General features: G+C 43.5%; 1 protein-coding gene across 5 annotated transcripts in view; it reads left to right on the forward strand.

The window, feature by feature from the left end:
- The window catches only part of SH3GL3 (SH3 domain containing GRB2 like 3, endophilin A3), a 185,495-nt gene extending 163,578 nt beyond the window's left edge, over nucleotides 1-21,917 (forward strand). For 2 of the 5 annotated variants that reach the window (XM_023725804.1, XM_023725808.1), the window contains exon 10: nucleotides 21,253-21,917. In XM_023725804.1, the coding sequence (XP_023581572.1) occupies nucleotides 21,253-21,458 (206 nt within the window). In that variant the 3' untranslated portion in view covers nucleotides 21,459-21,917. Of the gene's footprint in view, nucleotides 1-12,749; nucleotides 12,946-21,252 lie in introns of all 5 variants that reach the window. The other 3 variants (XM_004370682.2, XM_012559967.1, XM_012559960.1) reach the window with 2 other exon arrangements.
- Nucleotides 21,918-26,718: the final 4,801 nt, after the last annotated feature.

The following is a 26,718-nucleotide window of genomic DNA, read 5'->3' on the forward strand; positions in this document are numbered from 1 at the left end:
CGCTCTCAGGTGTTGCAGTGCAGCCTGGCTATGAGGCGTAGAGGTATACAATGCCTGGTATTCAGGGATCAGAAAGAGAAGGAAGATATAGAGAGACGAGAAACTGAGCAATGAAGAAAGACAAAAAGGGAAAAAGACGGAAAAGAAAAGAAAACAAATTAAAAAAAAAATGAAGAAGAAAGGCCCCTGAAAAAAACAGGAAAGAAAAAAAGAAAAAAAACAGCAAAAAAAGAAATGTCCTCAGGGATCCCTCCGCACATCTGTGGAAGCCGAAGTGGAGTTCCTTGCCACGCAGCTCCGCCTGGCCAGAAAGGGCTCCCAACTCAAGAAAAGGAAAAGAAAACAAACAATTCAAAACGAACAAAGGAACAAAAGCCCTGGGATCCCACCAGCGTGGTAGCCCAGACCGGGAAGCAGCTCCACACTCGAATGGAGCTCTGCAGCCCCTCGGGAAGAAGTAAAGATGGTGCACGGAGTCAGGCACTCGAGCGAAAGGAGGGGGAGGCAGCGAGAGGCAAGCAAGAAATCAAAAGAAGCAGAAAAAGAGAAAAAAAAAGCAACACCAGCAGCCAACAAATGGCACTCAGAGAGCCAGCTAATGCGGGCTGGTGTTCCTGGACAAGAGACTGTGTCCGCGGGAAGCAGAGGAGGCCGAGTGTGGGTGAAGAAGTGTAGAGAGTGGGAAAGCATATATCGCAAATTGCTGGCGCTCTGCAGCCCCTCAGGAAGAAGCAAAGATGGTGCACGGTGCCAGGCACTCAAGCAAAAGGAGGGGGAGGTGGCGAGAGGCAGGGAAGAAATCAAAAGAAGCAGGAAAAAAAAAAAAAAGCACTAGCAGCCAACAAATGACACTCAGAGAGCCAGCTAGTGCAGGCTGGTGTTTCTGGACAAGAGACTGCGTCCACGGGAAGCAGAGGGGGCCGAGTATGGGTGAAAAAGGGTAGAGAGTGGGAAAGCGTATATCATAAATTGCCGGTGCTCTGCAGCCCCTCAGGAAGAAGCAAAGATGGTGCACGGAGTGAGGCACTCGAGCGAAAGGAGGGGGAGATGGCGAGAGGCAAGGAAGAAATCAAAAGAAGCAGAAAAAAGCAACACCAGCAGCCAACTAATGGCACCCAGAGAGCCGCCCACTTGGGTGTGTGGAATCCAAGCAGCCGGCGCTTCCCGGTCAAGAGACTGTGGCCGCGGGAAGCAGAGTAGGCTGAGCCGGGGTGAAGAGGTGTGGGGGGTGGGAAAACAAATTACCAGTTGTTTTGTCTCCCGCTGGACACTCCGTGAGGCTGCTTTCTCGTACCCCTGTTTGCTGGTCTCTGATAGGAGTCCAAGATGGTGGATCTGCGCTGCGTTAGCTGGTAGGGGACCTCTGCATGAATCTCTCCTCGCCTTTGTTCTCTGTCAGTTTTCTCACTCCATTTGGTACTTGGCTGAGTTCTTTATCTCTTCATTTGATGTTTTAGGGTTTCAGGGTTGTTGTATTCTCTTTTCGGCTTAGTTTTTCGGATCTTTGCTGTGGAGGGACGGCGTGGTGCTTCTGCCTAGAGCGCCATTTTGCCGGAACTCCGCTTGTTAATTGTTTAATTAACACATTACCGTCCTTGAGGAAGGACATCGCGTGGTATCGGGTTAACAGAAACTGCTCGGTGACACCATGTGCCCAGGGCCAGTGCAATACCCTAGATATGCCACTGCTCCCAGGCAGTTCCGTGTGCCCATAATCACATTCACAGTTCTTTTCTAGATGTTATTGTGTGCCATCAAGTCGATTCTAACTCATAACGGCCCTATAGGACAGAGTAGAACTGCCGCATAGGGTTTCCTGGGCTGAAATCTCTACAAGAGCTGATTGCCAGGACTTTTCTACCATGGAGTGGCTGGTGGGTTCAAATCACTGACCTTTCGGTTGGCAGTTGAGTGCTTAACCATTGTGCCACGGGGGCTCTTCTTTTCTAGATAGCTCTTAAAAAAAAAACCAAACCTGTTGCTGTTGAGTGATTCTGACTCATGGCGACCGCATGTGTTACAGAGTAGAATTGCTCCATAGAGTTTTCTTGACTGTAATCTTTTTTTTTATTGTTGTACTTTAAGTGAAAGTTTACAATTCAAGTTAGTCTCTCATACAAAAATTTATACATACATTGTTATGTGACCCTAGTTGCTCTCCCCATACTGTGACAGCACATTCCTTCTTTCCACTCCTGATTTCCCACGTCCATTCAGCCAGCTCCTGACCTTCTCTGCCTTTTCATCTCACCTTCGGACAGGAGCTGCCCATTTAGTCTCATGTATCTACTTGAGCTAAGAAGCACACTCTTCACGAGTATCATTTTATGTCCCATAGTCCGGTCTAATCTTTGTCTGAAGAGTTGGCCTCAGGAACTGTTTTAGTTCTGGGTTGACAGAGAGTCTGGCGGCCATGCTTTCTGGGGTTCCTCTAGTCTCAGTCAGACCATTAAGTCTGGTATTTTTACTAGATCTTGGCTATAATCTTTATGGAAGTAGCTTACCAAGCTTTTCTGCCGTGGCACTGCTGGGTTGGTTCAAACTGCCAACCTCTAGGCTAATTGTTGAGTGCAACCCGTTTGTGCCATCCAGAGACCTGAGATAGCTCTTATAACTTTATTTATTATTATTATTTTTACTTCCTTTTCCAATCCATGGAGCCCTGGTGGTGCAGTGGTTAAGAGGTCAGCTGCCAACCAAAAGGTCAGCAGTTCGAATCTACCAGCTGCCCCTTGGAAACCCTATGAGGCAGTTCTACTCTGTCCTATAGGGTCATTATGAGTAGAAACCGACTTGATGGCAGTGGGTTTGGTGTCCAATCCATGCATCCCTCTCTTAACTTATGGAGCCCACGTTGAGGCCATCTGAAACAACAGGCTTGAGTGGGGAGGCAAGACCCTCAATCTAATGTTTTCCCTAGAGCAGGGTTCCTTTGTTTGGTTGAGGGGCCTCTGAGAAAGACTGGGAACAGAAACCTGCTTATCTTCTGTTCTTTGGAGTACAGAAGCAGTTAGCTTTTCTAATGCTCTGAGACCTAATCTCCGATTTTTCTCTCTTCCTTTCTATCTTTGCTTGCAAACTGGCAAATTCTTGCCTGAGTTTATCACTTTCCTATAATAACCTGCTAGAAGCACCAAGGAGTAGCTAGCACACACTAACATTCTGGTTTTATCCAACTTTTTTGTTTAGAGCTACTGGCATGCAGTCTGCTTTCAAAGTGACCCCGTACAGAAGTTTTACCAAATGTTTGCCAGGGCATAATAAGACTCAGCAACTTTCAAGCCTGTATGTCTGTTTCCTCTTCATCACTGCTGGGCTGCTGAGTCATTGCCACTATGCTACTAATTTTAGGTTTTTTGTATGGTAACGCCCCACTTCTGGTACCAGTTTTGTATTAGTTAGGGTAACAGAAGCTACTGTTCCAGAGAGACTCAAGAAGGCAGTGGTTCAAGCAAGGTAGAAATTACAAATGGAAGTCTAGGCCCAGAATTTTCTTTTTTTTTTTTACTACTACTTTATTTATTTATTTTAATTTTTTTAAATTGTTGTTTAGATGAAGGTTTACAGAACAAATAGTTTCTCATTAAACAATTAGTACACATATTGTTTTATGACAATGGTTAACAACCCTACAACATGTTAACACTGTCCCTTCTCAACCTTGGGTTCCCTATTGCCAGCTTTCCTATCCCCTCCTGCCTTCTAGTCCTTGTCCCTGGACTGTTGTGCCCCATTAGTCTTGTTTTGTTTTATGGGGTTGTCTAATCTTTGGCTGAACAGTGAACCTCGGGAATGACTTCGTTATTGAGCTAAACGGGTGTCCAGGGGCCATACTCTCGGGGTTTCTCCAGTCTGTCAGGCCAGTAAATCTGGTCTTTTTTTGTGAGTTAGAATTTTGTTCTACATTTTTCTCCAGCTCTGTCCAGGACCCTCTGTTGTGATCCCTGTCAGAGCAGTCAGTGGTGGTAGCCTGGCACCATCTAGTTGTACTGGACTCAGTCTGGTGGCGGCCTTGGTAGTTGTAGTCCATTAGTCCTTTAGACTAATCCTTTCCTTGTATCTTGTTCTCTTCATTCTCCCTTGCTCCCAACGGGGTGAGAACAGTGAAGTATCTTAGATAGCTGCTCACAGGCTTTTAAGACCCCAGACGCTACTCACCAAGGTAGAATGTAGAACATTGTCTTTATAAACTGTGCTATGCCAATTGAGCTAGATGTTCCCTGAGACCATGGTCCCCACAGTAGGGCCAGAATTTTCCTCTTAAGGAAATGAGCCAGAAGTGGCTCATATCCTTTCTACTCACACAACACTGGCAAGAGCTGAATCACATGACCACATCCAACTTCAAAAGTTGGAGGAGGATGAGTTGGAGAACCACATCCCAGCTACAGTTATATTACTGTAGAAGATAAGAAGAGTGGATTTTGGTAGCCACTTTGCAGTATGCATTTACTACATACAGTTACTACAAATTTGTTGTAGAAAATGTCTGTTCTGTCACTCTCTCTTTAAAAAAAGAAAAAAACAACTTGTCGTTGAGTCAGTTCTGACTTATGGCAACCCCATGTGTGTCAGAGCAGAAGTGTCTTCTATAGGGTTTTCTTTCTTTCTTTTTTGTATGCTTGATTCCCCTCCCCCTTTATTTACCAGTTTTCAGAATAATGAATTTGCCTTATTATAATAAACCTCTGAATGTGACCAGTTTAGGGTGGGGTGTCCTTATGGAACTAATGGATCTTTTTTTTTTTTTTTAAAACACGGCAAAACATATGCTAATTCAACAGTTTCTACATGTACAATTTAGTGAAGTTGATTACATTCTTCGAGTTCCGTAGGGTTTCCAATGGCTGATTTTTCGGGAGTAGACTGCCAAGCCTCTCCTCTGAGGTGTCTCTGGGTGGACTCAAACCTCCAACCTTTTGGTTAGTAGCTGAGCGAGTTAACCATCTGTACCATGCAGGGACTCCTGACTTCTCTGTAGGGTCCCACCTAATCCATTCCTTTTAGAATGTGGTACCAGGTACATTCCCACATTGCTGATGGGAATGTACATTAAGATAACACAAGTATTGGCAAACTTTTTTCTGTAAAGGGCCAGATAGTAAATATTTTAGTCTTTATGGACCGTACAGACTCTGTTGCAACTACTTATCCCTGCCATTATAGCACAAAAACGGTCATAGGCAATACATAAACGAATGGGCATGGCTGTGTTTCAATAAAACTTTTTTTGGCCCACAGGCTGTAGTGTGCCAATCCCTGGGATTGGGAAAGCAATATACTTGTGTCTATCAAAATTAATAAACATGCTCATATACTCTAAGTGTAATGTATCTAAAAGAAATAATTTAACAAACGCATATTGCTGTATCTGTTATCGTACTAGCTACAGAAACAAAAAGTTATAAGGAAGAATAACTTCATGGCCAATATTTATTTATATATGTTTGTCAATAGTAGAATAATGGTTAAGCAAATTATGATATATCAAATGGGATATTATGTAGCTATTCAAAATTATTACTATGGAGATTATGTTGAAAAATAAATATTTCTAGTATAATGTTAAGTGAAAAAGAAAGACACAAAATTATAAGTATATTAGTTATAAGTATACTATGAGTTATGGATCAAATCGTGTCCCCCAAAAATGTGTATCAACTTGGCTAGACCATGATTCCCAGTATTGTGTGGTCGTCCTCCATTTTGTGATCTGATGTGATTTTCCTATGTGTTGTAAATCCTATCTCTATGATGTTAATGAGGTGGGATTAGTGGCAGTTATGTTAATGAGGCAAAATTTAATCTTCAAGATTAGGTTGTATTTAAGTCAATCTCTTTTGAGATATAAAAGAGAGAAGTGAGCAGAGAGACAGGGGATCTTCATACCATCAAGAAAAGTAGTGTCAGGAGAAGAGCGCGCCCTTTTGACCCAGGGTTCCTTTGTATAAAAGCTCCTAGTCTAGGGGAAGGCTGATGACAAGGACCTTCTTCCAGAGCTGACAGAGAGAGAAAGCCTTCCCTTGGAGCTGACACCCTGAATTCGGACTTTTAGCCTCCTAGACTGTGAGACAATGAATTTCTCTTTGTTAAAGCCATCCACTTGTGGTATTTCTGTTATAGCAGCACTAGATAACCAAGACACTATGATTACTTTACAACTTTGTAAATTTATATCTGCATGCAGACTAGGCTAAATGGCAGGATTATGGGCAATATTTTTCTTTTTTTCTGAAGATATTCTTTAAATTGTATTTTTTTTAAATTGTATTTTCAACAAGAATGTTTGAATAAACAAAAAAATGTATCTACTGATGAGAAAAAGTTGATGGCATTTGAAGAATAGGTGGGCTTTGGACAAGGGTGGCCGTGAGTCCCAGTTTGCTTAGGACAGTCCCAGTGTATGTCTGTTGTTCAAGTGTAATTTTTGATAGCGCCCCCTCTTACTCTCAAAAGTTCTTTGGTTTGGATGATAAGTTTCTCTACTTTTTATGTCTCTATATTTCTGGTCTAAAACAAACTATTCGGAATATGTAATTTTATTGTAAGCCACTTCAAAGTTTCTTTTTAGAAAGAAACTGGATGTAAACAAACTGAAAACTTTGAAAGTGAGTCCAATCTCCCTCCCCTGGCCCACCACAGACACAGACACAGACACACACACACAATATAGTATGTCTGAATGAAGCAGAACTTAGGACACCAGGGTTCAGTCCCCACCCCATGCTCTCTACCCTTGTAGCCTTTACCCAAGCAGGAGAGGAGATCTTGGAGACACGACTTGAGTCAAGCTCCCACAACCCCATGCTCTCATTTGCCACGAGAGAGGACACTCAGCTTTCCTTTGGTGAAGCTGTCTCCATCTACAGATAGGGATACTAAATCTGACCATTCAGATCGGCAGTGTGGAGATTATTGAAAAAAACAGTTGCCGTCGAATTGACTATGACTTGTGACCCTGTGTGTGTCAGAGTAGAACTGTGCTCTACAGGGTTCTCAGGGACTGATTTTTCAGAAGTAGGTAGCCAGGCCATTCTTCTGAGATGCCTCTGCATGGACTTGAACTTCCAACCCTTCAGTTAGCAGTCGAGCGCATTAACTAGTTTGCACCATCTAGGAACTCTGTAAAAATGAAGAAGAATTTTAATGAAATTATCCTTAAGAGCATAGGGACCTAACATTTTAGCATCTACAAAATGCCAGGTAATATTATTTGATGCTTTATATACATAACTCATTTCATCCTCATAATAATACTGCCAGACAGTAAAAATAATAATAAAAGCTATGCTTATTGAGTACCTTTTATGGGTCAGATATTATACTAAATGCTTTACATACATTTCTAGTACTGTTAATATCTCCATTGTACAGATGAGTAAGTGGAGGCTCAAGGAGGTTAAGCAAGAATTTCTCAAGGTCACAGAGCCAGTAAGTAGTAGAGCTGGGCACTTTCCCTTATAGGCATTTCATTTTATATTGTTAAGAAGGGATACTGGGGAATGTTATAAAATGTTCAAATGTATAGGGAATGATTTATTTCCAACATTTTTGATCACAGGGATTCTGACATTTAAATCAGTAAGTTGTCGCCAAAGTGGTCGGTTCTATGCATCTGAGTCGGAGGAAGAAAACACTGATAGGAAAATGAGTTGTCTGGCTTCCTCATTCAGATAGTGCGTGTCAGTGCCTTTGTCCCCTCCTTCTTGGCCAGTAGCTCAGTCCCCAGGGAGATTAAGTTGTTAGAAGGGCGATGTGTAGCCAGAGAATCACATTTGTGCAAAAATGCCTTTTAAGAAGGCTTGGGGCCCAGTACCAGGACTCTCTGCTGCTGCAGGCTCTGCTGTGGGCCAGTGCTGGACTCGCGCCTGTGCCTTTCAGAGGCTGCCTCTCTTGAGTTTCTCTTGGCCCTGCTTTCGTCCCCCACTCACACATCCAGCCTCGGGCTCTGTTGATTTGTGGGTGGAATTTGCGAGTGTAAAGGGGTCCTGTACTGTTTGTTTCTAAGGCACAGTTTCAAAAGAAAACGGCATTTTATAGTCTGCATTAATGGGAAATTACTTTCCATTAGGTTTCTGAATGATTTGCACATAGTGTTTATAAAGTGAAGGAAAAATGTCAAGCATTTCACTAACAATTTAAAGCAAAGCTTGCAAGACTCTGCCAGAAATGAATTCCAAGCACATTTTCTTCATCATTTCTTCTTTCTAAAGAAAAAAAAGGAGGGAGAAAGGACTTAGGTCGAGTAGGCAGAATCCATGGTCAGATGGAAATGGAATCTTTGATAATATCAGGGGTAGGTAGTTAAGAGAATGAACAAAAGTGAGCCAACAAGGGTTGGGGGGTGTCACATCTTGAAATGATGGATTGCAGACAAAATCCATGTTTAGGCCTTGTCTAGGAGAAAGGACCGCCTGTCTAAGCCCATGAGAAAGGGGTCATGCTGCTTCATCAGCACATGCTGGCACTCTGTCCCCAAAGAGAAAAGGCCAAGAAAAGTCCTTGAGGTGAAATGGTGCATGTGCCATTTTCAAGAAAAGAGTGTAGGAACTTGTGACCTGTGCTCGAATATCTTCCCCACCCCCGTGCCATTTTTATCAGGCCCCAACTTGTCACTTAAAACCAAACCTGTTGCCGTCAGGCTGATTCTGACTCATGGCCATCGCAATCCCGTGTGTTACAGAATAGAGCTGAGCTCTGTGGGGTTTTCTGGGCTGTAATCCTTATGGGAAGAGGTCACCAGGCCTTTCTTCCTCAGGATCACTGGGTTCGAGCAACCAAGCTTTAGGTTAGTGGACAAGCACAAGCCATTTGCACCACTCAGGGACCCTAAGTTGTCACTTACTGAATTATAAATTTAAAGACTAGAGAACAAAGGATATTTTACAAATGTTATCAACTCGTTTATATATAAAGATTTTTTTTTTTAACTGAAATTCTTAAAGCGGGTACCACTTTCTATCATCACAACTAAAGGTTAATATGCTCCAAATCTGGGATTAACTTTAAAAATGTAGAAGGCTGAGAATAGTTAACAAATGTGCGTTCCAAATGTGTCATGCAGGCGTTTCAGAGTGAGGAGAAATAAATCTCTCAAATGGTTTATATTAAGACATTCTAACTCCCCTTAGGTATAAAAGAGACTTTTATAAATTTCTTGACACTTCTAAGTAGGCTCTGAAATAATTTCTAGAGTCTAAGTCGTTCCCCTCATTGGAGCAGAATCTTTAGGATTGCATTAGAAAGTAAATATTTATTCAAAAGTAAAGTGTGAAGTTTGAAAATTAAAGAAGATAAGCACATTACAAATAAAATATACGTACACACGTACACACACACACACACACACACACACACACACACACGTATAAAACCCGTTGCTGTGGAGTCGATTCCGACTCATAGCAACCCTATAGGACAGGGTAGAACTGCTCCATGGGGTTTCCAAGGAGCACCTGGTGGATTCGAACTGCCGATCTTTCGGTTAGCAGACGTAGCTCTTAACCACTACGCCACTAGGGTTTCCATATATATATATTTACCTAAATTTCCAAGGAGGAAATTAAAGTTTCAGAGTGGTGACAATGGTGATGGCATACTCCTCAGGTTATTTCTCAGTTTTCTCTCTTTTTCCCCCTCTTTTCTTCTGTTTTTTTGTTTGCCACTGGCCCTCCCTGCACATCCATGACTATATTTTATCAGCAGTGGTTCAGAGGCAGAGTTCATTGACAGGGGAGGAATGAACAAGGAAACAAGTAGTTCAGGCACTTATTAGCTGTGTGACTTTGGGTGAGTTTCTTAACATCTCTAGGCTGCTTTGACATTATCCTTAAATGAAGTGATTGGACTTGAGACTTACCAAGATTCTTTCTAGCTCTGAAGTCGGTGGCTGCAATATATATCTTTTACGAATACTTAAAAACCTGAAAAGTGATCAGGCTGAGTATTTTATATTTCCTATATTTTAGAAATATTATTTAAAGAAAAAGAAAACTCAGGCTGAGGTTTTCATTGTTTATCAGTAGCCACTGATGTAGGAAAGGAGAAGAGTCCCTTCTCGTATATTAAAATCTGAAGGAGGCACAGGTTTTCCTACTGCAGGGAATTGTGCTGTAATTCTTTTAAATAGTCTGTAAAAAGAGTTTTTGAAAAGCCTGTAAGACTTAACTTGTAACTTAGTTGTGGAAATTTTAAGACCACTTGGCTGAAATGGTTATAGGATTCTATTATCCCAATACTACATATTTTAAAATCTTAATATATATTCTACAACAATAACTTTGATCTTTATATCTTAAGATAGCATTATCTAAATATTCATATATGGGCTTCTGTTAAAAAAATATATTGTAGAAGTCAATTGTCTCCCGGAATTACAAACAGGGCCGCTATGTAGCACAATTCCAGAGAGTCTACGTTTGGATCCCCCTGAATAATGCCTCCTGGAGTTGTCCAGTGGGTGGCCCAGATTATAGGAACCGGAGACATAGGGACAGTATGAGAAAACAGTGCAAGGCCAGCGACAAATGGCACCTGACACGAGACCTCCGAGTCAGGAGCATGACCGGGGAGGTGTGTCTGGAGCCACCCAAAGGGGCAGCTGATGGTCAACAGCAGATGCTGGTTGCCCAGGAATGTGGGCCCAGGATAGCCAGCCTTTCTGATTTTTCAAGAGAAGCCAGAAGTCACATGTTTATGTGAAATCTCCTGATTTTTAAATATTGGCAACTAATCCATACTGTAAAAAGCAAGGAGCAGGCCAAACAAAACACAGTCTGCCGGCAATTCCTATGCAGCTGCCAGAAGGTCATCTCTGATTAAGGTTGTCATTTCTCTTCCCTTTTCCCATAACTCAGAGTGGCAAAAACAACCCCCAAACATGGGACCTGACTGTATTAGAGGGTTCACCTCTCAGGAGGTGTAGATATGGCCACAGCTTCTGAGGTATCTGCAAAAATCATCTCAATAGAAAAATCAGGGCTTTGTAAAGTAGAGGGTACAAACTTTATCAGTTAAACCCCCATATAATATAACCTGTTTAAATTGTGGAGAATTTATATTAAGGGTAAAATAAATCCACATACTTAATTTTATAGATCATAATGATTAAGCTTGAATTCCATCGACAAGTAATTTTAATATATCACATCTCCTGTGGATAAATACAGGGCTGTTATTTCTAGGAAGACATTCATAGATGTAGAAACTTTTATTAGACTGTTCTCAGTAATTCAGTACTTAACCATCATACAGATTAACACTTGAAATTTGCTGTTAAGGACCCAGATGTGACCAAGGTCACACAGTTGGTTACTGTAAAAGCTAGAGCTAGAACCCAGGGGTCTGAAGTTTCTGTCCAATAGGCAAAACTTCCCATTGTTGTCGAGGTGTTGAACAAAGTGAGTTTTCTGGTATTTATCAAAATTGTCCGACAATTGCTATATCTGGGTCAGCTAAGTTAGCTTCAAAAGAATTTTTCTACAAGGTTGGGAGAAAAAAAATGTATATATATAGCATTTAAAAGGAGCTTGAACCAGATATGCTCATTCTAATTCAAAAGAGATGGCGGGTCAAGCATGGTGCCTGGCTCAGAGAATGAGTCTGGGCCAGAAGTAACCTTGAAAGTTCCAAATCAGATTTTTTTTTTTTTTTTACCCTAAAATGTTAAGAGATGAATTGCCCAGCCAGGTAGTACAGATACAATCAAATCCCGAGGTGATTTTGGTTCTATTCCTGATTGGGCTGCTGACTCACCCCATTAACAGGCACCTTCCTCTCTGCTCCTTAATGACCTACTGGCAAAGAAACCAGAACCAAACTAGTTGCCCTGAAGTGGGTTCCAACTCATGGCGAACCCGTGTGTGTTCAGAGTGGAACTGTGCTCCATAGTTTTCAATGACTGTGATCTTTTGTAAGTTGATTGCCAGGCCTTTCTTCCAAGGCACCTCCAGGTGGTAGCAAAGCACGTAAACTGTTGGCATCACCCAGGGACTTGGTAGCGTAAGGATAATAAGGAAACACCTCTGAACTTCTATACTTCAGAACCAGGAAATGAGCAGAAAATGATCTGCCCAGCAAAATTGATGCCATCAGCAGATGTCACTGTTAATGGACTTTGGAATCAGAAAAACCAGAACCAGTTGCTCTCACGTTGATTTAGACTTATAATGACCCTGTGTGTTCCAGAATAGAACTGCACTCCATAGGGTTTTCAATGGCTGATTTTCCAGAATTACATTGCCAGGCCTTTCTTTGAAGGTGCCTCTGGGTACACTTGAACCTCCAACCTTTCAGTCAGCAGACAAGTGTATCAACTGTTTACAGAGGGAGGCGCAAATCCAATCTCTGTCACCTCATTCCTCTAGGCCTCAATTTCTCCATTGAAAGCACAGGAATTACCATACTTTATGAAAATAACGAGCACCCTCTACATTTGTTTCCTGGCCAAGTCCCTCCCCACTTCCAGCGAGGCGCTCTCACAAGCAGTACCATGCCAATCCTCTTCCACATGTTTCTATTAAAAAACAAAAAATTAGCATAGCATACTTACAAAAATACCTTGTGGGAGAGAGGGCGCAGTCGGCAAAAGGCGTGCATTATTTGCATAAAAATACGGTATCACCCCGGGGCACAGGATTATTCTAAGGATTAAATAAATTAGAGAATGTATGTGAGGTGATACTTGCTACACAGTAAGAGCCCAATATACACAGCTGTTGATGTTACATAATTGGTTGTCTAATTTCCAGCCTACAGCAGACTGGAAGCAGCAGAGTAGAAGGGCCTGAGGGACTGCTTCGGAAAGGCCCACTGGCAGCAGGAAAAAGTGACAGGTCGCAGCCTGACTACAAGGGAGGAAAGAGAAAAACTATAAAAAGCAGGAAAAAAAATTCAAAAGGCACAGCAGTCTTGGGCATTTATTAAAAGAACAAAGTGCCCTCTCAGGTCAGTAGCCTCCGAGAGACTCCTTACCTTACAGCCCCCACGGGGACTCATGTCCACAGCAGTAATGTGAATGATTTCTCTCTCCACCTCCTCCTCCTCAAAAAACAGGGGCGGGCGGGGGAGTGGTTATAGTTTGCCTTTCTTATTAGTGGGGACACTGACCAAATGCTTCCATGTATGAAATCCCCAAAGTCAGGATCAGCAGAGAAGAAACAACAGTGGGCTCCTTAGGTGGTCTAAAAATAAACCGTGTTCAAGTGCAACAAAAGAGCTGTAATTTTAGTGCTACAGAGAGAAGGCTGACCCCCTGCCCCACTGTCCACTCCTTCCAACCTGCACTTCCCGCAGAGTCAGGGTTAGAAGCAGGGCCCTTGGGAACAGGCTCCCAGATCCTGGGATATGGCTGACAGAGTGAATGCCAGGCTGCAAATGCCTGTCCGGCTCCATGCCATCTCCACTCTGATGTCTAACCCACCACCTGGAGTAGAGACCAGACTTAATTTTTTTTTAAATTGAAGCCTTGAACTGGTCACTTGGAATGCTGAGGAAAGCAGGACAGAGACGGAGTCCATGAAGGACGTTCCTTAAGCATTGCTTCCAAAGCTAGGTGGGACATGTGTAGACCTTCCTGAGGACCTTCATAGGATCCAGGGAGAAAATCCTCTTCGAGAGGATTCCAAAGCCCTGGGAGCTCCTGGGAACACGTCAAGCTGAGAACACAAAGGCTCATTCCAAGCCTGACCAGCTGGTGGACCACCCCCTTGGCTAGAGTTGACTCAGAAATTGAATGGGAATGAACTCCCAAGGTAACGTCAAATCTCAGCACTGCCACTTACTAATGGTGTGGAAAAATAAAGTGATCCCAGCACAAGACTTTTAAGGTGGCCAGTCAGGAAGTACTGCAGAACCAACACACAGTAGGCAGGGAAACCATGTTTTCCCTAAAATGATATTCACTCCCCTCTTGGGAATACTATGGATGGTCCTGTTTCTATCAACATTGGGACCCTTGTTATTTTAACAGCATGAAAATTTTTTGAAAGTGCCCACCTCCATCCCCATCGTTTTTTTTTTTTTCCCCAAGTCCTTGCTGCAAAGGGTTATATTCGCATATACAGAAACACTGAGTGCATTTTCTTCTGGTGATGGCAGTCCCACAATTCCTCAGCCCTATCCAGCTATGGGGATTAAATAATAGCTCTCAGGTTTTAGTGTTTACCATGTGCCAGGACAATATTCTCAGTGTCTCAGAGACATTAATGGATTTAATTCTCATGCCTAATGGTGTGGAATGGAGCCCACGTGCCATAGTGGTTAAGTGCTTGGCCCCACCAGCCGCTCTGTGGGCGAAAGATGTGGCAGTCTGCTTCCGTAAAGATTACAGCCTAGGAAACCCTACGGGGCAGTTCTACTCTATCCTACAGGGTCGCTACTATGAGTCGGAATCGACTCGATGGCAATGAGTTTTTTGGTTTAATGGTGTGGAACAGACCTTGAATAATAAATATTTAACAGGCACACTCCCTTTTCTCTGTTAAAATAATCTTTGTTTCAGTACTTTAACAAGGAAGACTGTGTTTTTCTCACCTCTGCTCTCACGTTACGGTAGGCCAATTCTCAGGAGTAAGAGAAAATAAACACAGGCTACTCGGCAAGGGCAGGAGAAGGCTGAGCTTCCGAGCTGGATGGCACAGGCCGGGGAGAGTTATCCAGTAGCCAATAAGCACAGTGCTTACCTTGCTTACCAGATCATCTTTAGTGAACAATTTCGCATGGGTTTTACCACATCAAAGATGTGAAATTGTTCACTGCAGATTAGTAGGTAAGCACAAGTGAACTCATGCTTACCTTGCTTACTGGGTCATCTGCCCCTGTCAGGAATTGTAAATTTGAAAAGAGGCTTTGATTCTGTAGGACGTTGCTGTGAGCCTGGGAGAGAGACAGATGCCAGCCGTACCTAGAAGCAAACTCTTTGCTATGGTGAAAAAGTGTGAAATTTTTCACTACAGATGATCTGGTAAGCAAGGCGAGTATGGTGTTTACCTTGCCTATTGGATAATCCGCTCTTGAGCACAAGGTTGCACTCGTGCACATAGATCCACGTCAGCCAGCGAGGAGCCTGGGTTCACTGCTTCTCAGTGCTTTCAGGTGCCACCTACTGAACACAGGAAAGCATGGAGGTGTGAGTAGACAAGGGCAGCAGTGGCAAGACCACAGTGGAAAAAGGAGTGGGTTGTCAAGACCACAGTAGGAAAAGGAGTGGGTTGTCAAGACCACAGTGGAAAAAGGAGTGGGTTGTCAACTAAGACAGGTCACTGGGTAGGACTGATCTTTTCTGAAGAGAAGAGCTTGGCAGAGGCGCTGGCTTCTGATCATGGGAAGCTTGGTCACTGAGGTACCTTGGAGATGTCTGTTTCTGGTATGGTTTGAAGGATCCCACTAAGAAAATGTAGCCCATTCTGCCAGACTTTCCGTTTCCATCCATGGTGAGGGTGACTTGTCTTTTGTGTAGAAGGAAAATTCACACATTATCACTCAGGTAGGCGGAAACTATTTCTCTTAACTGAGCTGAATTTGCTTATAAGCCTTCGCTTAGACCAATGGCGGAAACAACTTAATCTTTTTTCCATTTCTACTTTTGGCCAAAAAAAATTTTTTTTTTAAATTGTTTTTCCATTTCTTCTAATGGTGGAAAAACCCGTCATCTTGCCATTTCAAGGTAACTCAGGCTCTTCCAATAGAAAGCATAGCCTATCCATTTATTACTTAGTCAATTCAGGATGTAAACATAGTCACTTCAGAGTTGAAATTCCCTGTTAGAGCTGTTGGTTTTCCTCAAAGGTTCGTTCTTCCTTCTTCATTACCCCAAGATGTTATCTGAGTGCAAGGGAGAGTTTGGGGAACATCCTGGTGGCAGGTGAAGAGGGTTGTCCAGGTCCTCACTGGCTTCCACAGCTGAGGTAACTTGACACATCTGGCCTGGGGCCTGGGCTGGCATTTGCTGATGCCTGTAGCCCATGCCTAGGCCTCTGAGTTGCCAGGTCTCTGCATTCTGAGCTCTGTATGCCCTCTCCCACATCTCCCCTGGGCTAAATGCCCCCTCAGCACTTCCTTACTGCCTGTTGGGACTTGAGGGGTCTGTGGTTCTTCCCCAGCATTCACAGTTCAGGCCCCCTCTCTGCTTAATTACATCACACCAGCTGTGCGCCAGCCCCTCCCTGCCATGTTGGCGCAGGGCACTGTGGGAGTCTACCTTCTTCCATAGCTCCAGTGGGAAGTGGGGCCAAAGATTCTACCCTGGGGTAGAATCTAGGGAGCATTTCAACCCTTTCTGCCCTCTTCTTTCTCCAGGCCCCTTCCCCACCTCTAGAAAGGCTTGTATCTCTTACCTGTGTGGCAGGAAGTAGCCTTCCCTCTCCATGCTTGTAATAAAGCCTCTAAGCTCTGGTTCCTTGGAATCCAGAGGTATCTCTCTCTCTGGTCTCATAAGCACCTACCTGGGTCTGGCACAAAAGCCCAAAAACCTTGGCTTTCACAACTTTTCACAACTGAAATGGCACTATTTTGGAAATCAAAAGCTAAACATTGACTGCTTTGTTCATGTCTGGGGTCTGCCCTCCCACTAAGGTAAGGAAGGTCATAGCTACTTGGGATGAGGGCCCTGGGCAGCAAGAATGACCCAGAATAAAAAATGCATTGGATACTATTTCAGAATATCATCCTGCTGCATTTGTAATTCAGGAGGTCTGAGCTCTGGTGCCTGTGGACTTATCAGGAGAACTGCCTCGGTGGTGCTGCGGACAACACAGATGGGGTGGAAAGCCAGGTGCACACAGACATAACTGACTGGGGGGCCTTGCACAGGCTCTGTCTACCCAGGGGTCTCAGGAGAGATGCCTTGTTTGGGGTTTCTTGGCTGATGGAGTGTGACATGAGAGCTGGCCTCTTTCCACCTCTTAGAAAATCAAAGTGGGCATCGTAGCAGTTGTCCCTTGCCCAGAATAAATGAAGTGACAAGTGAATGATGTGTCTTTCCCCCAGTGTGTTCCGTGTGTGTGTGCAGAGAGTGCACAGGCGCGCACACACAGGTGGAGAGCTCAGATAAGTGTGTGCCTGCCATCATTTATGTTGTTCATTGCAGGTAGCTCCTAGCGTAAGTGGGAGGGAAAAAGAAATAGTTAGCCTGGTTGTCAGTGTGGTAGCCCACAAAATGGTTTGGCAACCCTTAGCCACATCATACGTCATATCAGAGGTCACAGGGAGCAGGGCAGGTCTGGGGGCTGGAGACCTGGTGTCTCATTCTGGCTTGGCTATTACTCCTGGGGCAAGGCCGTTGTGACCTCTCAGGAGCATTGCAACCTCCTCTTCAAAAAGAGGAGGGTGCATGGATGATCGCCAGATTCCCTCCTAGCATTAACACTTTGTGTTCAAGGAGATGCTTCCCGAGACTACCATGTGATTCAGTAACTGCCTGCCTCTCTGTAAAAAACTGGTAGTGAGAGAGATGCTAAAAGAATATGAATCATTTTTAGAGACCACATTAAAACAGTTATTAATAACATTTACTTTGACTCAAGGCTCAAGTTGCCATGTATTTTCAGTGCCTTCCCCCAATATGCACTAAATTTCCAAAGGAAAATGGAAAGATCTGTTATTGTAAACACTCTATTCCCTGATGCTTTGAAGTCATTGAATGTTATTCTTTTCAAATGCAAGATAAGGAACTGAGCCCAAGTATTTGAATCATTCCCTTCCCCAGTTCCCATCATTATGACAAAAGGAGTATACAAACTTGGGGGTAGGGGCAGGAATCTGCCATCCAAATGCTAGGAACTTCAAGTAAATTCAAGAGAGCAGAGTGCAGGTGGGGCCAGATTAAAGGGCTGACCTACTTGTAAGTCACCCCACGTGTAAGTCACCACATGGGAAGGAGCTGCCTTCCTGGAGAGGAAAAAGAGCCTCCCTCCCCGCCTTCCCTTTCTCTACCGGCTGAAACTTCCAAAAACCAAACCAAAATCGTTGCCATCCAGTTGATGCCAACCCATTGTGAACTTATAGGACAGAGTAGAACTGCCCTATAGGGTTTCCAAGGAGCGGCTGGTGGATTCGAACTGCCAACCCTTTGGTTAGCAGCTGAGCTCTATAACCACTGCACCACCAGGGATCCATACTTCCAAGTTCTGGTAAAAGAAAAGGGAGGAAAGAGAGGGCTGTTAGACTGGTGGCTCTCAACCTTGGCTGGGTGTTGGGGGCGGGGGCGGGGAAAAACAGTTGCTAGTGATTTGATTGTGATTCATGGGGAGTGCAGGTGTGTCAGAGTAGAACTGCGCTGCATAGGATTTTCTTCTTTTTTTTAATTTTTATTTTTTGTTTATTGTTGTAGTTTAAGTGAAAGTTTACATTTCAAGTTAATTTCTCATACAAAAGTTTATACATGCATTGTTACGTGACCCTAATTGCTCTCCTTATACTGTGATAGCACACTCCTCCTTTCCACCCCTGATTTCCCATGTCCATTCAACCAGCTCCTAACCCTCTCTGCCTTCTCATCTCACCTCCGGACAGAAGCTGCCCGTTTAGTCTCATGTATCAACTTGAGCTAAGAAGCACACTCTTCACGCCATAGGATTTTCAGTGGGTGATTTTTCAGAAGTAAATAACCAGGCCCTCCAAGGTGCCTCTGGGTGAACTCGAACCTCCAACCTTTCGGTTAGCAGCCTAGTGTGTTAACCAGTCCCTGGGTGGTATAAATGGTTAATGTTCTCGACTGCTAAACCGAAAGAAGTTCAAGTCCTTGGAAGAAAGACCTGGCATTCTACTTCCAAAAAAAATCAGCCATTGAAAACCCAATAAAGCACAGTTCTACTCTGACACACATGGGGTTGCCATGAGTTGGAATTGACTCGATGGCAACTGGATGTTGGAAACACCTGGGAAATTTAAATAGTCCTGATGCCCGGGCCCATCACCAGAGATTTCTGAGTTAACTGGTCTGGGGTGCAGCCTGGGCAGCGGGAATTTTAATGTGTGGCCAAGTTGAGAACCACTGCACTAGGAAGGCAATGGAGAGCCATCTCAGTACAGCCAGCGTGTCTGGGAAAGGTTGCTGATAAGAAGTCCCTGGGTGAGTGGAGGCTTGGTGTTCACTTCCATTGGGCATGGACAAAGAGCTGAAAAAGTCAGGAGTGGGGGCAACATTAAGGAGGACTGCCCTGTCAGATAACTGGGCACTACTCAGTGACTTTCAAGCTATGGGAGCAAATAATAATAAAATCCTCCTGACTTTCCCTTTCCCCACATTGTTGCCACCTCCCTACCCCTCTCCAGGACAAGGGGCTTCTTTCTCATTTGACCAACCACAGAAATACCAGTGTTTACCCTCTCTCTTTACTTGGCCCTAAAAGATTAGTGAGGAAAGAACTCAATCTCTAATAAACTCCAAAAAACCCTTTGCTGTTGAGTTGATTCCGACTCATAGCGACGCTAACAGAGATTATGAATTCTCAATTGACGTCTGTTGTTGCTAGTTGCCATCGAGTTGATTTCAACTCACGGCCACCTCGTGTGTGCAGAGTAGACCTGCTCCCTAGGGTTTTCAAGGCTGTGACCCTTTGGAAACAGATTGCGAGGCCTGTCTTTCAAGGTACCTCTGGTTGGGTTCAAACTGCCAACCTTTCACTAGTAGTCAAGCCCTTAACCATTTGTGCCACTCAGGGACTCCTAATTGAAGTCTCTTATTGTCGTTAGATGCTGTCAAGTCAGTTCCCACTCACAGCGACCCTGTGTACAACAGAATGAAACACTGCCCGGTCCTGTGCCATCGTCACAATCGTTGTTATGCTCGAGCCCATTGTTGCAACCACTGTGTCAATCCATCTCGCTGAAGGTCTTCCTCTTTTTCACTGGCCCTCTACTTTACCAAGCATGATGTAATGTTTAAAATTTCTATATGTATGCCAAAACAAAACAGAAATCCCCTTTCCAGTCCCATCCCCAATACACATTCCAAAAACAGAATTAAAAACCAGATAATAACCTGGGAGTAATGTTTGCATCAGACATAACGTATAAAGCGTTAGTATTAGTAGGCTAAAAGAGAGCTGTTCAAATTTTTAAGAAAAAGAATGATAGAAAACTAAATTGACAGTAAATGTCAAAAGTCTTAGAAAAATTCATGTCCTATGACCAGCGAATCCCTTTCTAGGAATTTATTCCAAGGAATTAATTGTACATGTTCATAACTATATATGAGTTAGGGTATTTTTCAGCGTTATCTATGAAAGCCAAGAGAGAATGAAAAAAGAAAAAAAAAAAAAAAGGGAAGAAGAAAGGAAGCGAAGGAGGGAAGAAGGAACTTAAATGTCCAAAAATAGGAGACTAGTCAAATAAATTATGATACAGTTGACAACTGATAGTAATTAAAAGCAATCTGGAAAGATGCTCACAATGATGTGTACAGGAAGATTCTTTTATGGAAACAACTATATTTAAATACATACACAAATATATTCATAAGGAAATCTGGAAGCTTCTATGCCAAAATGTTAATTTAACATTGGTTATCTCTGGGTTAATGGGTTATTGCTGATTTTTCTCAGTTTTGCATACGTATATTTTCTTTTCTTTCCTTTCCTTTTTTTTTTAAAATAATAACTATGTTTTAGTTTGAAATTAAAAAAATATTTTAAAAATGTTATTCTGAGAACTTCAGGCTAGGTACAGTAACCCCAAGACATTAGTTAGGCTGTTCTGTAAATATGTGCTCATTCCTCTCCTGGTCCTTCTCCTCGGCTCCTGCATCCTGCCCACGTTCCAGCTCCTGGCCACCAGCTCTAGGAAGAGCTCCCTGACCTCATAGGCCTTCCCTCTCCTCCGAGTTTCTGAGCCATATGTGATACCACCTCATACTTGTTCTTTCAGTGTTTCTCATGTCTTTGTCCAGTCTCCACAGCAGCAGGGATGGGCCTTGTGATTCTTCTGTACCTCCCTCAAGGCTCCAGGCAGAGCTGAGTAGCTGCTTCAGGGTGAAGGGCTGGGCCTGAATTCTCTGGCAAGGAATACTGATGAGAAAGTCACTGGGCCCAGGAGGTCAGCTGAGGTATCATCTAGCTGGGGTAGCTGAGCGGAGCCCAGAGCTGAGGAGGCCGAAGACCACAAGCACAGCACCTCTGAGCTGAGTGGAGCCCACCTTGTAGTAGGAAGGCAGGCAGAGACCTGCTGTTAATAGCCTTTCCAAACTCTTCAAATTTCCATGGATAATTTGTCATATTAATTTGTACTTTTTTTGTCTCCATATAATGTGAACAGGTTCTAACGTTCCCATGGACCAACCCTGCTGTCGTGGTCTCTATGACTTTGAGCCAGAAAACCAAGGAGAACTAGGATTTAAAGAAGGGGACATCATTACATTGACCAATCAAATAGATGAAAACTGGTATGAAGGAATGATACACGGGGAATCTGGATTCTTCCCCATCAATTATGTTGAAGTGATTGTGCCTTTACCTCAGTAAATGTGTAACTCGAACTTTGGACATACTTTCATAACTGAAATGAATTCACACCAATGCTCTCAGTGTGGTGTTCTGTGACATCCTTGCTCTTTGACCAGCTTAACGACTTTTGTATGTGTATTCTCTTTTTAATATATTTTGTATCACTTTAATTTGTATAAATGACCTTCTTGTCTTAGCTACATAAAAATATACAGTTTTCTTTTTTGCTTATTGTTTTGAAAGTCATTGGTTAAATGTATGTGCTTCTTGTTGCTAAAAACAAATGACACCCGTTGGCGTTATGTCAGTGGATTGCTATATTCCTCAGCTGCAATGGTTTTTAAAGGCAAAACTTGAAACTAAGAAATGCTAAATATTTTTTCTTGACATTACTGATGGCCTCCATTTTTTTCCCTTCAGCGTGTTTTGGCTTACCTGAGAATAGCCCAATAAATATGACAGACTGCACTGCCAAAAGACGTTGGTTATTCTGAATGTCGAGTTGATTTTCAAGCACGGTCTTCCAGCTCAAACTCCTCCTGTCCCATGGCTAACCAGGGGGTCGCAGCATGGATGTCTAGATGCTGCCCCCTGACCGGGGTCAGCACGCCAGAGAGTGGGCCTTTACTTCTCACCTGACTCAAACACAGCACACCCTCCTTTCTACGATGGGATGGAAAACCCTCCCATGCCTATTCAAGTTTATCTTTTAAAAGAGCCTAACTCAGCTACTGCTGTTGGCAAATACTGGGTAGGTTTTTTAAGCAAGTCCTGTTGTGGATGCTTAGGAAATAGCATGATCATGTAGGCTCAGTGAACCAGCCCCTGACCTTGCCCAGGGTCTGTACTTCTCATGTGCTTTGGCTCAGTGAAGCTCCACAACAACCCTGTTAGGGGAGTGGGAAGGTATCATTTCCCTGTTGGCAGAGAAGGAGACTCATTGAATGACTTGCCCAAGATCAAAGGGCCAAGAGGTGGCAGAGTCAGAGTTTGAACTCAGATTATACACTGTACCACACTGCCCACTTATGTCTCTACCCAGGTCATGTGGAAGTGTTACTGTTCACTGACATTTGTAACAAATGCTCAGAGGCCAGATTAGTTTGTTAAGGTCATCTAACACCAGGTGTCCCAGTCTCCTGAGTCCTTGGTACATCAGTAAATTCACAACAACATACTTGGGCATTTTCTCTCTCCTTTGCTTTCCCACCAGGCACCTACACACACACACACTCTTCTCCAAAACAGTTGTACCTATAGTGTCTGTAATAAAATGATGTTGTTGGCTGCCACTGAGTCAGCCCCCTGGGTTTTCTTCAAATCTCCCCTGGGACACTGAGCACGGCCAGCCAGGATCTGGCCAGTGGGCAGCACTGAGGGTTGGTCTCAAGAGGCTGACCAGGGGGAGTATAATCCTACTTGAGGTAGGAGAGAGTACAAAGAGCAGGAAGGGCAAGTGAAAAGCCATGTCTGTAAGGAACAACAAGAGATCAGCTAGGAGGCCAAATATTCACACCACGGCCAAGTCCAGAGGGCAGAAACAGGAGCAACAAACAGCAGAGAGTCAGGGAACTGTGGGGGACCAAGTCCTAGTGAAGTGGGCTCAGTAGGAAGATGCATCAATGTTTAAACATGCTGAATTACCTACCTAGAAGATGCCCAAAACTTGGACCAGTTTCCTCTGACATAAAGATTCTTATCTGCTTCAGAGGTGAGTCATGGAGATGGGGCTAAGGATCAAAGTGGATGTTATGGCTCCTCTAGGAAAAATTGTTTCAGCTTCTTGGATTGTCCTGGGACCAAGGGTTCCTGGGGACCTTTGGACTTAGAACAATTCAGGCCTAGACTGTTCCTATTAGGAGCTAGTTTTCATCTCCTACCCCACATGCAGGAATGATTAGTTATGTCCACCTGGGTAGAGGAGCGAGCGCCTTCCTTGGTTAGGTGTATCATTTGCTTTACAGCAGTGTCCTGTTTAATTTTCACAGCAACACTGTGTTATGGATTGAATTGTGTCCCCTAAAAAGGTATGCTGAAGTCCTAACCCCTGCACCAGTTAACGTGAGTTGTTTAGGGAAATGAGGTTTTTCTTTGCAGATATTATCAGTTAGGTTAATAAGTCATACCAGAGTAGCGTGGGTCCTAATCCTAGTCCCTATAAGTGGTATCTGATAAAAGAGAAGGGCAAGGACAAATATTGTATAATTTCACTAATATAAAATACTTAGAATAGGCAAATGTATAGAGATTAGAATTAAATAGTGGTTACCAGGGGTGGGAGGGATAGGATAAGGGAGGAATCATTGTTTAGGTAGCATTGGGTTTTTGTTTATGGGGGATGGAAAATTTGACAATGGAAATTGGCAATGACTGCACAATACGATTGATGAAATTGGTTTTATTGAACTGTGCACAGAAAAATGTTGAATTGGCAAATGTGTTCTTTATATTTTTACAACAATAAAAAACATTTTTCAAAAAGAGAAGGACAGACATGGATAGAGTCACATACAAGGGGAAAACAGATGCCATAAGATGACGGGGGCAGATGCTTCTATACGCAGCAAAGGAAAGCCAAGAAACGTCCAGGGCTACAGAAACTGAAAAAGACAAGAAAAGATCTTCCCTTAGAGACAGCAAAGAGAGAGAGAGAGTAGTCCTGCTGATACTCTGAATTTGGACTTCTAGCCCCCAGAACTGTGAGAAAATAAACTTCTCTTCTTTAAAGCCACCCACTTCGTGGTATTTTGTTGTGGCAGTCCTAGGAGACTAAGACACACTGTACGGCAGGTTGTAATGTTTCTATCTGCAGATGAAGAAATACAGGCTTAGAGAAGGTAAGCCACTTGCTGAACGTCACAGAGCTCAACTCTAAAGGCTGTTCTATTTCTTACTGCTCGATTTTCCTGTCATATTTATGTTTTGGAGAGTCTGCCTGTCTTAGGCATCTAGTATTGCTCTGACAGAAATACAAGTGGATGGCTTTAACAAAGAGAAGTTTATTCTCTCACAGTCCAGTAGGCTACAAGTCCAAATTCAGGGCGTCAGCTCCAGGGGAAGGCTTTCTCTGTCGGCTCTGGAGGAAGGTCTGTGTCATCAATCTTCCCTTTGTCTGGGTGCTTCTCTGTGCAGGAACTTCAGGTCCAAAGGACACGCTCTGCTCCCGGCACTGCTTTCTTGGTGGTGTAAGTTTCCCAATTCTCTGCTTGCTTCCCTTTCCTTTTATCTCCTGAGAGATAAAAGGTGGTGCAGGCCACACCCCAGGAAAACTCCCTTTACACTGGATCAGCGATGTGACCTGGGTAAGGGTAGTGTTACAATCCCACCCTAATCCTCTTTAATGTAAAATTACAATAAAAAAATGGAGGACAACCACACAATACAGGGAATCATGGCCCAGCTAAATTGATACACGCATTTTTGGGGGGACATAATTCAATCCATGACACTGCCCCACATATAACTTCTCCTTTGTCCACCAGGCGCTCTTTGGAAACTCTATGGGGCAGTTCTACTCTGTCCTATATAGGGTCGCTATGAGTCAGAATCGACTCAACGGCAACGGGTTTGGTCTGTCCACTAAAAAGGGGCCCTTTAACCATTTCGTACCTTGTGACCCTGCCCTACGCAGTTGATTAAGCGAAGAAGGGGCCGCCAAGGGAGAGTGCAAAGCCAACATCAAGAAAGAAAGACAGAAAGAATTAGGTTACTAAAAATTTTAGGGACCTCAGGAAAACAAAGGCAACCAAGTAAGACTAGAAGAAGCTGGGCTCTATTTGGATGTCACATGATGGCATTGTTCACATTATAAAGCCATGAACTTTCCCAACAAGATTTCTGCAACTGAGAGAAAGCAGAATCTACAGAATGGTAAGACTTAGTTTGAAACAGAAAATTCTGGTAAGAGGGGAAATAGGTAAATTGGGACCATGAAGAAGGGGAGGCCTGGAACTCAGTAGTGATACTTTCTAGGGTCAGGGCAGCCAGCCTTTGCTCCAAGGCTTGGTCAACAATCTGGGCCCATGAGATTTAGTTATTAGTCTTCGGCTTCATTTAGCATGATTAGACACATTCCTCCTAAGAAAGAGAATGAGGATTCATGGGGCCACAGAGGACACACAGAAATATACAGTTCTTAGAGGTCAATTTGGAGTCCCTGTGTGGTACAAATGGTTAATGCACTTGGCTGCTAACTGAAAGAGTGGAGGTTTGAGTCCATCCAGAGGTGCCTTGGAAGAAAGGCCAGGTGATCTACTTGCGAAAAATCAGCCATTGAAAACTCTATGGAGCACAGTCCTACTCTGACACACATGGGGTCATGCTGAGTCAGAATTGACTCTGGCAACTGGTAGAGGCCAGTTTAAATATGAAGTGGGGAAGCATTTTTTGTGGGGTCTCTTTTAACCTAATGAGTATTAGGGGTATGATCAAATTTAAGATTACGTTTATATGGCCAATTGATAGAGATCACAAAATACTGATTGTTTTTGTGACCATGACAATTAAAGACTCTGAGAAGCCAGGGGAGATTCCTGGTGAATGTAAATATATAAATGTCCAGGCTTAGGAGAGTGTGGTTGACCTTAGTGCTGCTCCCCAATATTTGCAGTTGATCTCTCCTTCTAGGACATGAGTGGTTTGACTCTCCCCCTTGAAGTAAAGTGTGTATATGTGACTTGTTTGGGATAAATGAAATGTGATCAGAGGAAATATGTCACTTCCAGGTAGATGGATTTAGGTCTAGTGCACAATTCTCCATGCTCTCGCTTTACTTCAGAGGTGCTCGTGGAAGCATATGTTGATACGGAGGCCACAGATGGAGAACAACTGCCTTGGAAAATGGCCTGGACCCACCCACCGTGGACTTTAAGGGAGACACAAATAAATATTTACTGTATCAGACCACTGAGATTTTGGTCGTCTTCATTACTTGAGCATTAACTTGTCTCTCATGACTTAAACTGATAGTTTGGGCTGTGGGTAAGTATCTTAGGCTGGGTGCTCTAGAGAAGCAAAACCAGTAAAGTGTATAAATATATATAGAGATTTATATCAAGGAAATGGCTCACACAGTTGTAAAGGCTGGAACGTCCCAAGTCTGTGCGTCAGGATAGAGGCTTCTCCTGATTCACAAAGCCATAGGGATGGCAAACCCAAGATCGGCAGGTCAGAGAGCAGGGCTCTTGGTCACAGGCTGTGAAGACTGATGAATCCCAAGATCAGCAGGCAAGACCACAAGTAAGCCGCTAGCTCGAGTCTCAAGAACCAGAGGTCAGAT

The sequence above is a fragment of the Trichechus manatus genome, unplaced genomic scaffold (assembly GCF_000243295.1).
Source record: "Trichechus manatus latirostris isolate Lorelei unplaced genomic scaffold, TriManLat1.0 scaffold00009, whole genome shotgun sequence".
Lineage (NCBI taxonomy): Eukaryota > Metazoa > Chordata > Mammalia > Sirenia > Trichechidae > Trichechus > Trichechus manatus.